General features: G+C 47.3%; 1 protein-coding gene across 2 annotated transcripts in view; it reads right to left on the bottom strand.

Annotated features, from left to right (window-relative positions):
• Window positions 1-12,838, bottom strand: part of LOC121547092 (slit homolog 1 protein-like) — a 238,691-nt gene that overhangs the window by 53,774 nt on the left and 172,079 nt on the right. For both annotated transcript variants that reach the window (XM_045209881.1, XM_045209880.1), the window contains exons 20-24: window positions 12,457-12,623; window positions 9,210-9,342; window positions 8,122-8,190; window positions 1,706-1,777; window positions 1,501-1,572 (exon numbers count right to left, since the gene is read on the bottom strand). In XM_045209881.1, coding sequence (XP_045065816.1) covers window positions 1,501-1,572; window positions 1,706-1,777; window positions 8,122-8,190; window positions 9,210-9,342; window positions 12,457-12,623 — 513 coding nt within the window. The remainder of the gene's footprint in view (window positions 1-1,500; window positions 1,573-1,705; window positions 1,778-8,121; window positions 8,191-9,209; window positions 9,343-12,456; window positions 12,624-12,838) is intronic.

Genomic DNA, 12,838 nt, shown 5'->3' on the forward strand with positions numbered 1-12,838 from the left:
TAGGTGATGGAGATCAGATCCACTCTCTTCCCCTGAAACACAAACACTCTGGTCCCCCGTTGTAACCATTTCCCACTTCTTGCAGTCAGACCTTTGATTATTTTGTGCCACCAGGGCCACAATAATATGCCCCCTCACTGATTGTCCGAGTGTGACCCCCTCCCAATGGGTTACTGCAGCCAGTGTTGCCAGCATTGCCACTACCTGGGTGGGGGTACCCCACCGGAATCCCCCTCCCGGCTAGGTACAAGGTTGTCAAGGTTCTCATTAGCAGCTTTGAGAATTTCCTCTCCATTGAGACGTTGCACACAGCAGGCAGCTTTTTCAATTCCCCAAATTAATAGAGAGGAACAGTGACTCGAAAATCACAACATAGTAGATCAGAGGTGTTAGGGCTGTGTGTTAGTAGATAATAGGTGTTAGGACTGTGTGTTAGTAGATAAGAGGTGTTAGGGCTGTGTGTTAGTAGATAAGAGGTGTTAGGGATGTGTGTTAGTAGATAAGAGGTGTTAGGGCTGTGTGTTAGTAGATCAGAGGTGTTAGGGATGTGTGTTAGTAGATAAGAGGTGTTAGGACTGTGTGTTAGTAGATAAGAGGTGTTAGGGATGTGTGTTAGTTCAGTAAGAGGTGTTAGGACTGTGTGTTAGTAGATCAGAGGTGTTAGGGCTGTGTGTTAGTAGATAATAATAATAATAATATGCCATTTAGCAGATGCTTTTATCCAAAGCGACTTACAGTCATGCGTGCATACATTTTTGTGTATGGGTGGTCCCGGGGATCGAACCCACTACCTTGGCGTTACAAGCGCCGTGCTCTACCAGCTGAGCTACAGAGGACCACGTAGGGCTGTGTGTTAGTAGATCAGAGGTGTTAGGGCTGTGTGTTAGTAGATAAGAGGTGTTAGGGATGTGTGTTAGTTCAGTAAGAGGTGTTAGGTCTGTGTGTTAGTAAATAAGAGGTGTTAGGTTTGTGTGTTAGTTGATCAGAGGTGTTAGGGCTGTGTGTTAGTAGATCAGAGGTGTTAGGGATGTGTGTTAGTTCAGTAAGAGGTGTTAGGGCTGTGTGTTAGTAGATCAGAGGTGTTAGGGCTGTGTGTTAGTAGATAAGAGGTGTTAGGGATGTGTGTTGGTAGATAAGAGGTGTTAGGGCTGTGTGTTAGTAGATCAGAGGTGTTAGGGCTGGGCTTTTCTAGCTGTTTACGAAGTGTCCAGACCGGCTTCTCTAGTGTCACTCTATGATTGTCAACATGTACTCTCTAACCAGACATACTGGCCTACACACACACACACACACACATTATTTATTTTTTTTGTCATTTAGCAGACACTCTTATCCAGAGCGACTTACAGTTAGTGAGTGCATACATTTTTTTTTTATACTGGCCCCCCGTGGGAAATGAACCCACAACCCTGGCGTTGCAAGCGCCATGCTCTACCAACTGAGCTACACGGGGCTCCCTCCCCCCACAAACACAGAGATAGGATAGGAAAAGGCGCTCACAGCAGTCGAAGCGAGCGTAGTCCACCAAAGGCCAGACTGGGGATACAGCGCAGAGAGTTGTAACTCAGGATCCTGGAATGAGTAAGAAACAGTGAGTATACCTTTACATCTATCCCTCCTGTTATAACAGATCCTGGAAAACTAAAGAGTTGTTTTTTGGGGTTGAATGTTCTCATAGTGGACAGGTGGACTGATCAGTGCTTACAGTGTGGTGAGCTGACTCATGTTGGAGAATGAAGAATTGGTGAGAGAGTTCATCTTGTTGTTACTCAGGTCTCTGAAAGGGAACAGAACACACTGTTAAATCACACACTTTAGGGTGTCTACCCACTCTGCCCAGGTTTTGAAAATGCGCTTTGGTGATTAAATGTCACTTCCTTATGTTATAAAAATAAATTTTACCAAGACAAATATGATTCAGTGGGGTCTTTCTTTAACATATCATTAACATTATATTCTAAAAGTCGGATTTCGTAACATAATACATCCGATAATAAGCACCGAGCTCTGTTGACAGAGCGGTGCCGCTTTCTCGCAGAGACGTTTGAGGATTTTACATGTTGTGGTGGTCATCTGCAAAGTTGTTTCAGTGGGTCGCAAAATGAACATGACACAAATTGAATTAAATGTAAAAGGCTTAGAAAATAAAAATCTTGTTTTATGTCCTCCGGATTGGAGAAGAAAGATGACGAGTTCAACAGTGAGCCTGTCAGCTAGCCACAGGTCTCTCACTGTCACGCCCTGGCTCTGGGGACTCTTTAATGTTGAGCCAGGGTGTGTAGTGTCTATGTTGTATTTTCTATGTTTCGTTCTAGTTCGTGTTTTCTATGTTGGCCAGGGTGGTTCCCAATCAGAGGCAGCTGATTCTCGTTGTCTCTGATTGGGAACCGTACTTAGGCAGCCGGTTGGCACTAGTTTATTGTGGGTTCTTGTTCTGTAAGGTTTGTGTTGGTGAACCTGTAGACTTCACGTATCGTTTGTTGTTTTGTTATTTGTATAAAGTTGTCACGGATTCTGCCGAGGCTGCTCCTCCTCCTAGTTCGGGCAGGCTTCGGCGTTCGTCGTCCCCGGAGTACTAGCTGCCACCGTTGAATGTTTCTATGTTTGATTGCTTTTGTCTGTCTATTACACCTGTGTCCGTTTGTGTCTGATTACGTGTTCTATAAGTTGCCTGTTTTGTATTGGTTAGGTTGTGTGTTGTTTTTCGCCTGTCCGTAGTGCTGCGTGTTTGTCTCTGTTTTGTTGTTTCATTGTTTTACGCATAGTTGCGTAATTGCTCGCCTCTGTTTTGTTTTGAGGTTGATCATTGTATCTTTGCCTTGTGGTTTCACAAGTAAACTTTGTTGGACTAAGCTTCGGTGTCCTGCGCCTGACTCCCACACCACATACACCTCAGCCTTGACAGAACAACACACCAGTATGGAGTCAGCAGGAGCAGTGGCGGCACCCAAGTCGCTGGAGGATCGGATCAGCGACCAAGACACCATGATCCGGCAACTTGGGGCCGCCATGAACGAGGTGTCCAACACTCTGCGCCGGTTGGTTACGGGAGAGGTGCCCACGCCTTCTCACACCATCCCATCACCAATGGCCAGTCCTCCTCTCTCAGCACCGGAACCCAGTGGCATTCGGCTCTCGCTCCCGAGGGCATATGATGGTTCTGCAGCCGGGTGTCAGGGGTTCCTCCTGCAGGTGGAACTCTACCTGGCCACCATACACCCAGCGCCCTCGGGATACGAGAGCGTCTCCGCCCTCATCTCCTGTCTATCCGGCAAGGCGTTGGAGTGGGCCAACGCCGAATGGAGGGGAATAGACGCCGCTACCATCACCTACACGGAGTTCTCCCGCCGCTTCAGGGCTGTCTTCGATCATCCACCTGAGGGGAAGGCGGCGGGGGAGCGTCTGTTCCACCTCCGACAGGGGAAGAGGAGCGCACAGGAGTTCGCCCTGGAGTTCCGGACTCTAGCGGCGGATGCGGGGTGGAATGAGAGGGCCCTCATCGACCATTACCGGTGTAGCCTACGAGAGGACTTTCGTCGTGAGCTGGCCTGCAGGGACACCAACCTATCCTTCGACCAGTTGGTGGACATCTCCATCCGTCTCGACACCCTGCTGGCTACCCGCGGACGTCCCGAGTGGGGGTCGTCCATTCCACCCTCCAGCACCTCCGAGCCGATTCCCATGGAGCTCGGAGGTGCTGGCGCTAGAGAGAGGAGGAGAGAGAACCAGAGGGGGGCCATCCCCTGCACCAACTGTGGCCGTGGAGGACACACCGCGGCCAGGTGCTGGGGAGGGTCTCCTGGGAGAGGGGACAACAGGTCACGCACTGGGGGAGTCATTTCAGGTGAGTAGGCGCCCCACTTACCCAGAGCTCTCTGTTGGTCACATGTGTATACCTGTGAGATTTCCACAGGTGGCACCTCATTCCCAGCATAAGGCGCTAGTAGATTCAGGCGCAGCTGGGAATTTTGTTGATCGTGCATTTTGTTATAGGTTAGGAATTCCCCTTCGGCCGGTAGAAGCCCCCTTTCCTGTTCATGCCCTAGACAGCCGGCCGTTGGGGTCGGGGGTTGATCAGAGAAGTCACAGCACCACTTAAGATGACGACGCAGGGGGTCATGAGGAGATCATTCAGTTTTATCTGATTGACTCTCCTGCGTATCCCGTGGTGCTGGGGCTTCCCTGGTTAAGCGCCCATGATCCTACCATTGCGTGGCAACAGAGGGCTCTTATGGAGTGGTCTGCCCAGTGTGTAGGGAGATGTCTAGATGTTTCCTTAGGGGCGACCTCGGTAGAGAGTCCGAACCAAGTGCCCGCAATGCGCATTCCCCCTGAATATGAGGATTTAGCACTTGTGTTCAGCAAAACGAGGGCAACACGGCTACCACCTCATAGACAGGGGGATTGTGCGATAGATCTCGAAACAGGAGCGGCACTTCCGCGGAGCCGTGTGTATCCCCTGTCTCAAGAGGAGACAGCGGCTATGGAGACGTACATAGCCGAGTCCTTGGCACAGGGATACATACGGTCCTCCACTTCCCCAGTTTCCTCGAGTTTCTTCTTTGTGAAGAAGAAGGACGGGGGTTTGCGCCCGTGTATTGATTACCGTAGTCTCAATCAGATCACGGTTAAGTACAGTTACCCTCTTCCACTGATTGCGACTATGACGGAATCATTACGCGGAGCGCGGTTCTTCACAAAGTTGGATCTCAGGAGCGCGTACAATCTGGTGCGCATTAGGGAGGGGGATGAATGGAAAACAGCATTTAGCACCACCTCGGGTCATTACGAGTATCTCGTCATGCCATACGGGTTAATGAATGCTCCTTCAGTCTTCCAATCCTTTGTTGACGAGATTTTCCGGGACATGCATGGGCAGGGTGTGGTAGTATACATCGACGACATCCTAGTGTACTCTTCTACACGAGCCGAGCATGTAGCCCTGGTGCGCCGAGTGTTGAGGAGACTGTTGGAGCATGACTTGTATGTCAAGGCAGAGAAATGCTTGTTCTTCCAGGAGTCCGTCTCCTTTTTGGGTTATCGGTTGTCCGCGTCTGGTGTGAAGATAGAGGTTGACCGTGTGTCGGCCGTGCGTAATTGGCAAACTCCAACCACTGTAAAAGAGGTGCAGCAGTTTTTGGGTTTTGCTAATTACTACCGGAGGTTTATCCGGGGCTTTGGACAGGTTGCAGCTCCCATTACGTCCCTGCTAAAGGGGGGTCCGGTTCGCTTGCAGTGGTCAGCTGAGGCGGACAGGGCATTTGCCAAACTGAAAAACCTGTTCACCTCGGCTCCGGTGCTGGCGCATCCGGATCCCTCTTTACCATTCCAAGTAGAGGTAGACGCGTCCGAGGCCGGTATTGGGGCAGTCCTGTCGCAACGGTCCGGCACGCCACCTAAGCTCCGCCCCTGTGCGTTCTATTCTAAGAAGCTCAGCTCGGCGGAGCGTAATTATGACGTAGGGGACAGGGAGCTGTTAGCTGTAGTCCAGGCCCTAAAGGTGTGGAGGCATTGGCTTGAGGGGGCTCAACACCCTTTCCTCATTCTGACTGACCACCGTAACCTGGAGTACATCCGGGCAGCTAGGAGATTGAACCCTCGTCAGGCTAGGTGGAACATGTTCCTGACCCGGTTTGTTTTTAAGATCACATACATCCCAGGGTCCCAGAACGGTAAGGCAGACGCCCTGTCCCGGCGGTATGACACAGAGGAGAGGTCCATTGAGCCTACTCCCATACTGCCGGAGTCTTGTCTGGTGGCTCCGGTGGTGTGGGAGGTCGATGCGGAGATCGAGCGGGCACTGCGTACCGACCCTACTCCCCCCGAGTGTCCTGTGGGGCGGACGTACGTTCCGCTCGAGGTTCGTGATCGCCTTATTTATTGGGCTCATACATCACCCTCCTCTGGACATCCAGGTATTGGCCGGACAGTGCACTGCCTTAGCGTGAAATACTGGTGGCCAACGTTAGCTAAGGATGTGAGGGTTTATGTCTCCTCCTGCTCGGTGTGCGCCCAGTGTAAGGCACCTAGACATTTGCCCAGGGGAAAGTTACACCCCCTGCCCGTTCCACAACGACCATGGTCCCACCTCTTGGTGGATTTTGTGACCGACCTACCCCCCTCCCAGGGGAATACCACCATTTTGGTCGTTGTGGATCGGTTTTCCAAGGCCTGTCGTCTCCTCCCAATGCCGGGTCTCCCTACTGCCCTACAGACCGCTGAGGCCCTATTTACCCACGTGTTCCGGCACTATGGGGTCCCCGAGGATATTGTGTCTGACCGAGGTCCCCAGTTCACCTCCAGAGTCTGGGGGCGTTCATGGAACGCTTGGGGGTCTCGGTGAGCCTTACCTCGGGGTACCACCCAGAGATCAATGGGCAGGTTGAACGAGTCAACCAGGATGTGGGTAGGTTTCTGAGGTCCTATTGCCAGGGCCGGCCGGAGGAGTGGTCTAGGTATATCCCCTGGGCAGAGATGGCCCAGAACTCTCTCCGCCACTCCTTCACCAATTTAACACCTTTCCAGTGTGTTTTAGGGTATCAGCCGGTCCTGGCACCATGGCGCGAGAGCCAGATCGAGGCCCCTGCGGTGGATGAGTGGATTCGGCGCTCGGAGGAGACGTGGGACGCTGCCCATGTCCATCTGCAGCGGGCCATCCGTCGACAAAAGGCGAGCGCCGATCGCCACCGCAGTGAGGGACCGGTGTACGCACCGGGAGATCGAGTCTGGCTCTCGACTCGAAACCTGCCCCTCCGCCTGCCCTGCCGGAAGCTGGGTCGGCGGTTTGTGGGGCCCTTTAAAGTCCTGAGAAGATTGAACGAGGTGTGTTACAGGTTACAACTGCCTATTGATTACAAGAATATTAACCCCTCGTTCCATGTGTCTCTTCTCAGGCCGGTGGTAGCTGGCCCACTCCAAGAAGATGAGATAGGAGAGACCCCTCCGCCCCCTTTGGACATCGAGGGGGCCCCGGCATACAGGGGTCCGGACCATCTTGGACTCGAGGCGCCGGATGAGTGGTCTCCAGTATCTCGTGGAGTGGGAGGGGTACGGTCCGGAGGAACGGTGCTGGGTGCCTAGGAGGGACATCCTAGATCCATCCCTCCTGACTGAGTTCCACCGTGGGCATCCCACGCGCCCCGGGTCCGCGTCCTCCTGGCCGTCCCCGAGTCCGGGGTCGGCGCACGGCTGGAGCCGCGCGTCAAGGGGGGGGTACTGTCACGGATTCTGCCGAGGCTGCTCCTCCTCCTAGTTCGGGCAGGCTTCGGCGTTCGTCGTCCCCGGAGTACTAGCTGCCACCGTTGAATGTTTCTATGTTTGATTGCTTTTGTCTGTCTATTACACCTGTGTCCGTTTGTGTCTGATTACGTGTTCTATAAGTTGCCTGTTTTGTATTGGTTAGGTTGTGTGTTGTTTTTCGCCTGTCCGTAGTGCTGCGTGTTTGTCTCTGTTTTGTTGTTTCATTGTTTTACGCATAGTTGCGTAATTGCTCGCCTCTGTTTTGTTTTGAGGTCGATCATTGTATCTTTGCCTTGTGGTTTCACAAGTAAACTTTGTTGGATTAAGCTTCGGTGTCCTGCGCCTGACTCCCACACCACATACACCTCAGCCTTGACAAAAGTACTCATTAAAAGATGTACGCATATCACGCTGCGGCTTGGTCCACTTCACATAACGATCATGACACTCACAGCATCCAGCCTAGCTGATGCAATGATCTTTTCCAGAGTATTCAACTAATTTTTTTCTCTGGCCTCCATTGAATTATTCACCCTAATTTTGGCCATCCTACAATGGTAAAATCTCCAATAACTTTTGAACTGATTGTCATTGAGACATGAGGTTTGGACCATTGTTTTTTTTAGAGGAGTATCTACACCAGTGGAGGCTGAAAAGAGGTCAGAATGGCTCATAATAATGTCCGAAACGGCGCAAATGGAATGGCACCAAACACCTGGAAACCATGTGTTTGATGTATTTGATACCATTCCACAGATTCCACTCCAGTTACTACCACCAACCTCCTGTGATCGGTCAAAAGATGCGTTTTTGATTGGACACCCTACACATTGCCAAATAACACCAGTTAAATATAAAGGTTTGTCAGGTAGACACACTCACACTAACTGGAGGTATTTAAAGGTAGACAGCTCCTTTGGCACCATGCCAAACTGGTTCCCATCTAGATACCTGTGGAGAGACAGACAGATATTCACAGTTTAATACTTGTGTGAAATGCCAGCATTCAGAGCCCTTTCTAAAGCCACAGAGAGAGAAAGGCCAGACCATTAACCCTAACAACCCCCTGTCAGATAGTAGCACTGTCCCCACAACCCTCTCTATCTATATATCTCCCCCTCCCTCACCCCACACCCCTCTCTATCTATCTCCCCCTCCCTCCCCTCCCTCCCCCCACACCCCTCTCTAACTATCTCCCTCCTCCCCTCCCTCCCCACACCGCTCTCTATCTCCTCCCTCCCTCCCTCCCTCCCTCCACCTATACCCCTCTTTAACTATCTGTGTGTGTGTGTGAGTGTTGGGGCAAGGTGGGGGCAGAGAGGACATAGAGATGGGGTAATAACGGTGGAGCATTATATGACTAAAGACAGTGTGTGTGTATATGTGTGTGTGTGTGTGTAATTCTAACCCTAACACTAATTCTAACCTTAACCCTAAACCCCCTAGAAATAGCATTTGACCAAAATGTCCCCAGTTGGTAAAATTTTTCTTGGTTTACTATTCTTGTGGGGACTTCTGGTCCCCACAAGTATAGTTAAATACGTCCACACACACACACACACACAAACACACACACACACACACAGTCCATGGCCCTCGTAGTGGGAGTGACATCAGTGTTAGGCCTGGGGGCCTCTGGGAGCCGAGATGGATGTCTGAGAGAAGAACTAAAATGTTTATTTATTCTCTCTCTCTCTCTCTCTCTCTCTCTCTCTCTCTCTCTCTCTCTCCCTCCTCTCTCTCTCGCTCTCTCCATCTCTCTCTCTCTCTCTCTCCATCTCCATCTCTCTCTCTCTCTCTCTCTCTCTCTCTCTCTCTCTCTCTCTCTCTCTCTCCCTTTCTGTCTGTCTCCATTTTTCTTCTGTCTTGACTACATTACTACAATCTGCTTATGTCCATAAAGTTCCACCTGATTTTATCATAAAACATTCGTATGATTGAAATGTTTGATGTTCTGAGGAGGAACTCACAATTCGGTGACGTTTCTGGGGATGCCTTTGGGCAGCGCACGGAGGTGTTTGTTACTGCAGCGTACCACAGTCTCCAGACACGTACACTCACTGGGACACTGAAGCCTGGGCACACAGCTCATCTCTTCCACTCCTGGAGAGTGAGGGAGGGAGAAGGTGGGTTTGATTATTCATCTAGCAAGAGAGGTTAAATAGAGTAAACGAGGAAAAGAGAGGTTAAATAGAGAGAAAATAGGAAATGAGAGGTTAGATAGAGAGAAAATAGGATATGAGAGGTTAGATAGAGAGAAAACAGGAAATGAGAGGTTAGATAGAGAGAAAATAGAAAATTAGAGATTAGATAGAGAGACAACAGGAAACGAGAGGTTAGATAGAGAGAATAGAGGAAATGAGAGGTTAGATAGAGAGAAAATAGAAAATTAGAGATTAGATAGAGAGACAACAGGAAACGAGAGGTTAGATAGAGAGAATAGAGGCAATGAGAGGTTAGATAGAGAGAATAGAGGCAATGAGAGGTTAGATAGAGAGTAAACAGGAAATGAGAGGTTAGATAAAGAGAAAATAGGAAATTAGAGATTAGATAGAGAGACAACAGGAAATGATAGGTTAGATAGAGAGAATAGAGGCAATGAGAGGTTAGATAGAGAGTAAACAGGAAATGAGAGGTTAGATAAAGAGAAAATAGGAAATTAGAGATTAGATAGAGAGACAACAGGAAATGATAGGTTAGATAGAGAGAATAGAGGCAATGAGAGATTAGATAGAGAAAAACAGGAAATGAGAGGTTAGATAGAGAGTAAACAGGAAATTAGAGGTTAAATAGAGAGAAAACAGTAAATGAGAGGTTAGATAAAGAGAAAATAGGAAATGAGAGGTTAGATAGAGAGAAAATATGAAATGAGAGGTTAGATCGAGAGAAAATAGGAAATGAGAGGTTAAATAGAGAGAAAACAGTAAATTAGAGATTAGATAGAGGAAATGAGAGGTTAGATAGAGAGAAAACAGTAAATTAGAGATTAGATAGAGAGAAAACAGGAAATTAGATGTTAGATAGAGAGAATAGAGGAAATGAGAGGTTAGATAGAGAGAAAACAGGAAATGAGAGGTTAGATAGAGAGAAAACAGGAAATGAGAGGTTAGGTAGAGAGAAAACAGGAAATGAGATGTTAGATAGAGAGAAAACAGGAAATGAGATGTTGATAGAGAGAAAAGAGGATATGAGAGGTTAGATAGAGAGAATAGAGGAAATGAGAGGTTAGATAGAGAGAAAACAGTAAATTAGAGATTAGATAGAGAGAAAACAGGAAATGAGATGTTAGATAGAGAGAATAGAGGAAATGAGAGGTTAGATAGAGAGAAAACAGTAAATTAGAGATTAGATAGAGATAATAGAGGAAATGAGAGGTTAGATAGAGAGAAAACAGGAAATGAGAGGTTAGATAGAGAGAAAAGAGGAAATGAGATGTTGATAGAGAGAAAATAGGAAATTAGAGATTAGATAGAGACAACAGGAAACGAGAGGTTAGATAGAGAGAATAGAGGCAATGAGAGATTAGATAGAGAAAAACTGGAAATGAGAGGTTAGATAGAGAGTAAACAGGAAATTAGAGGTTAAATAGAGAGAAAACAGTAAATTAGAGGCTAATAGAGAGAAAATAGGAAATTATAGGTTAGATAGAGAGAAAATAGGAAATTATAGGTTAAATGGAGAGAATAGAGGAAATGAGAGGTTAGATATAGAGAAAATAGGAAATGAGATGTTAGATAGAGAGAATATAGGAAATGAGAGGCTAGGTAGAGAAAAAATAGGAAATGAGAGGTTAGATAGAGAGAAAACAGTAAATTACAGATTATATAGAGATAATAGAGGAAATGAGAGGTTAGATAGAGAGTAAACAGGAAATTAGAGGTTAAATAGAGAGAAAACAGTAAATTAGAGGTTAGATAGATAGAGAGAAAATAGGAAATTATAGGTTAGATAGAGAGAAAAAATAGGAAATTATAGGTTAAATGGAGAGAATAGAGGAAATGAGAGGTTATATATAGAGAAAATAGGAAATGAGATGTTAGATAGAGAGAATATAGGAAATGAGAGGCTAGGTAGAGAGAAAACAGGAAATGAGAGGTTAGATAGAGAGAAAACAGTAAATTAGAGATTAGATAGAGATAATAGAGGAAATGAGAGGTTAGATAGAGAGAAAACAGTAAATTAGAGATTAGACAGAGAGAAAACAGGAAATGAGATGTTAGATAGAGAGAATAGAGGAAATGAGAGGTTAGATAGAGAGAAAACAGGAAATGAGAGGTTAGATAGAGAGAAAGAGGAAATGAGAGGTTAGATAGAAAGAAAATAGGAAATGAGAGGTTTGATAGAGAGAAAACAGGAAATGAGAGGTTAGATCGAGAGAAAACAGGAAATGAGAGATTAGATAGAGAGGAAATGAGAGGTTAGATAGAGAGAAATCAGGAAATGAGATGTTAGATAGAGAGAAAGCAGGAAATGAGAGGTTAGATAGAGAGAAAACAGGAAATGAGAGGTTAGATAGAGAGAAAATAGGAAATGAGATGTTAGATAGAGAGAAAACAGGAAATGAGAGGTTAGATAGAGAGAAAACAGGAAATGAGAGGTTCGATGGAGAGAAAATAGGAAATGAGATGTTAGATGGAGAGTATAGTGGAAAGCTGGAGAGACAAAGACATACCTAGTATTTATTCTCAGTAGGAAGCAGATCCACTGGTCAATACAGCAAACAGCTCAATAACACTCAGCCAGCATCGACCACAGGTATAGGTACTGCTGAGTGTGTGTGAGTGTGTGTGTGTTTGTATGTGAGTGTGTGTGTTTGTGTGTGTATGTGTGTCATAAGCATCGATCAGAAGCCTAGGTACTGCTGAGTGTGAAATTGCTTGGTAAACAAAATAAAAACAAAGACAGTGGATACCTAGAGTCACATTCATCCTTCTTTCGACTTTGAAAGAAAGAGGAGTGATATATTGGGGAAGCATGTTCTGTCAGTCCAGTCCCGGCTGGTTAACTTACCTCCCACACAATGAGGGCCATCAATAGATAATTATCCCTATCTTAAAGGGACAGTGCCAGCCAACCCCACTCTCTTTTTCTGTATATTGTGCTTCAATCTGCAGCCTTCAGTCCCAAATGACTTGAAGAGGTTGGCATGACGAAACTTGTAACCCCCATCATAGCAGAACTGTGTGTGCTAGTGTGTGTGAGTTGACCCTAACTCACCCTCTTCACAGCGGAAGTCAGGCAGTGCCACATCCTGTAGTGGAATCTCTTTGAGGAAGGCGGGGCGCTGGCATCGAGGATTGCCCGTGACGATCTTCCTGCTTCTCAGCCAATCACCAAGCCAGACCAGACGACAGTCACAGTTGAAGGAGTTAGCCAGGAGGTTACTGATGGAGAGAGGGATTGAGAGAGAGAGTTAGACTTAACAATTACACCAATTAAGCTTTAACTTGCTGTATGTCTGTGTGTGTGTGTGTGTGTGTGTGTGTGTGTGTGTGTGTGTGTGTGTGTGTGTGTGTGTGTGTGTGTGTGTGTGTGTGTGTGTGTGTGTGTGCGTGTGTGTGTGTTAGAATTCTGCATCAGGTCGGATACCCATGGTTCC

The sequence above is a fragment of the Coregonus clupeaformis genome, chromosome 31 (genome assembly GCF_020615455.1).
Source record: "Coregonus clupeaformis isolate EN_2021a chromosome 31, ASM2061545v1, whole genome shotgun sequence".
Lineage (NCBI taxonomy): Eukaryota > Metazoa > Chordata > Actinopteri > Salmoniformes > Salmonidae > Coregonus > Coregonus clupeaformis.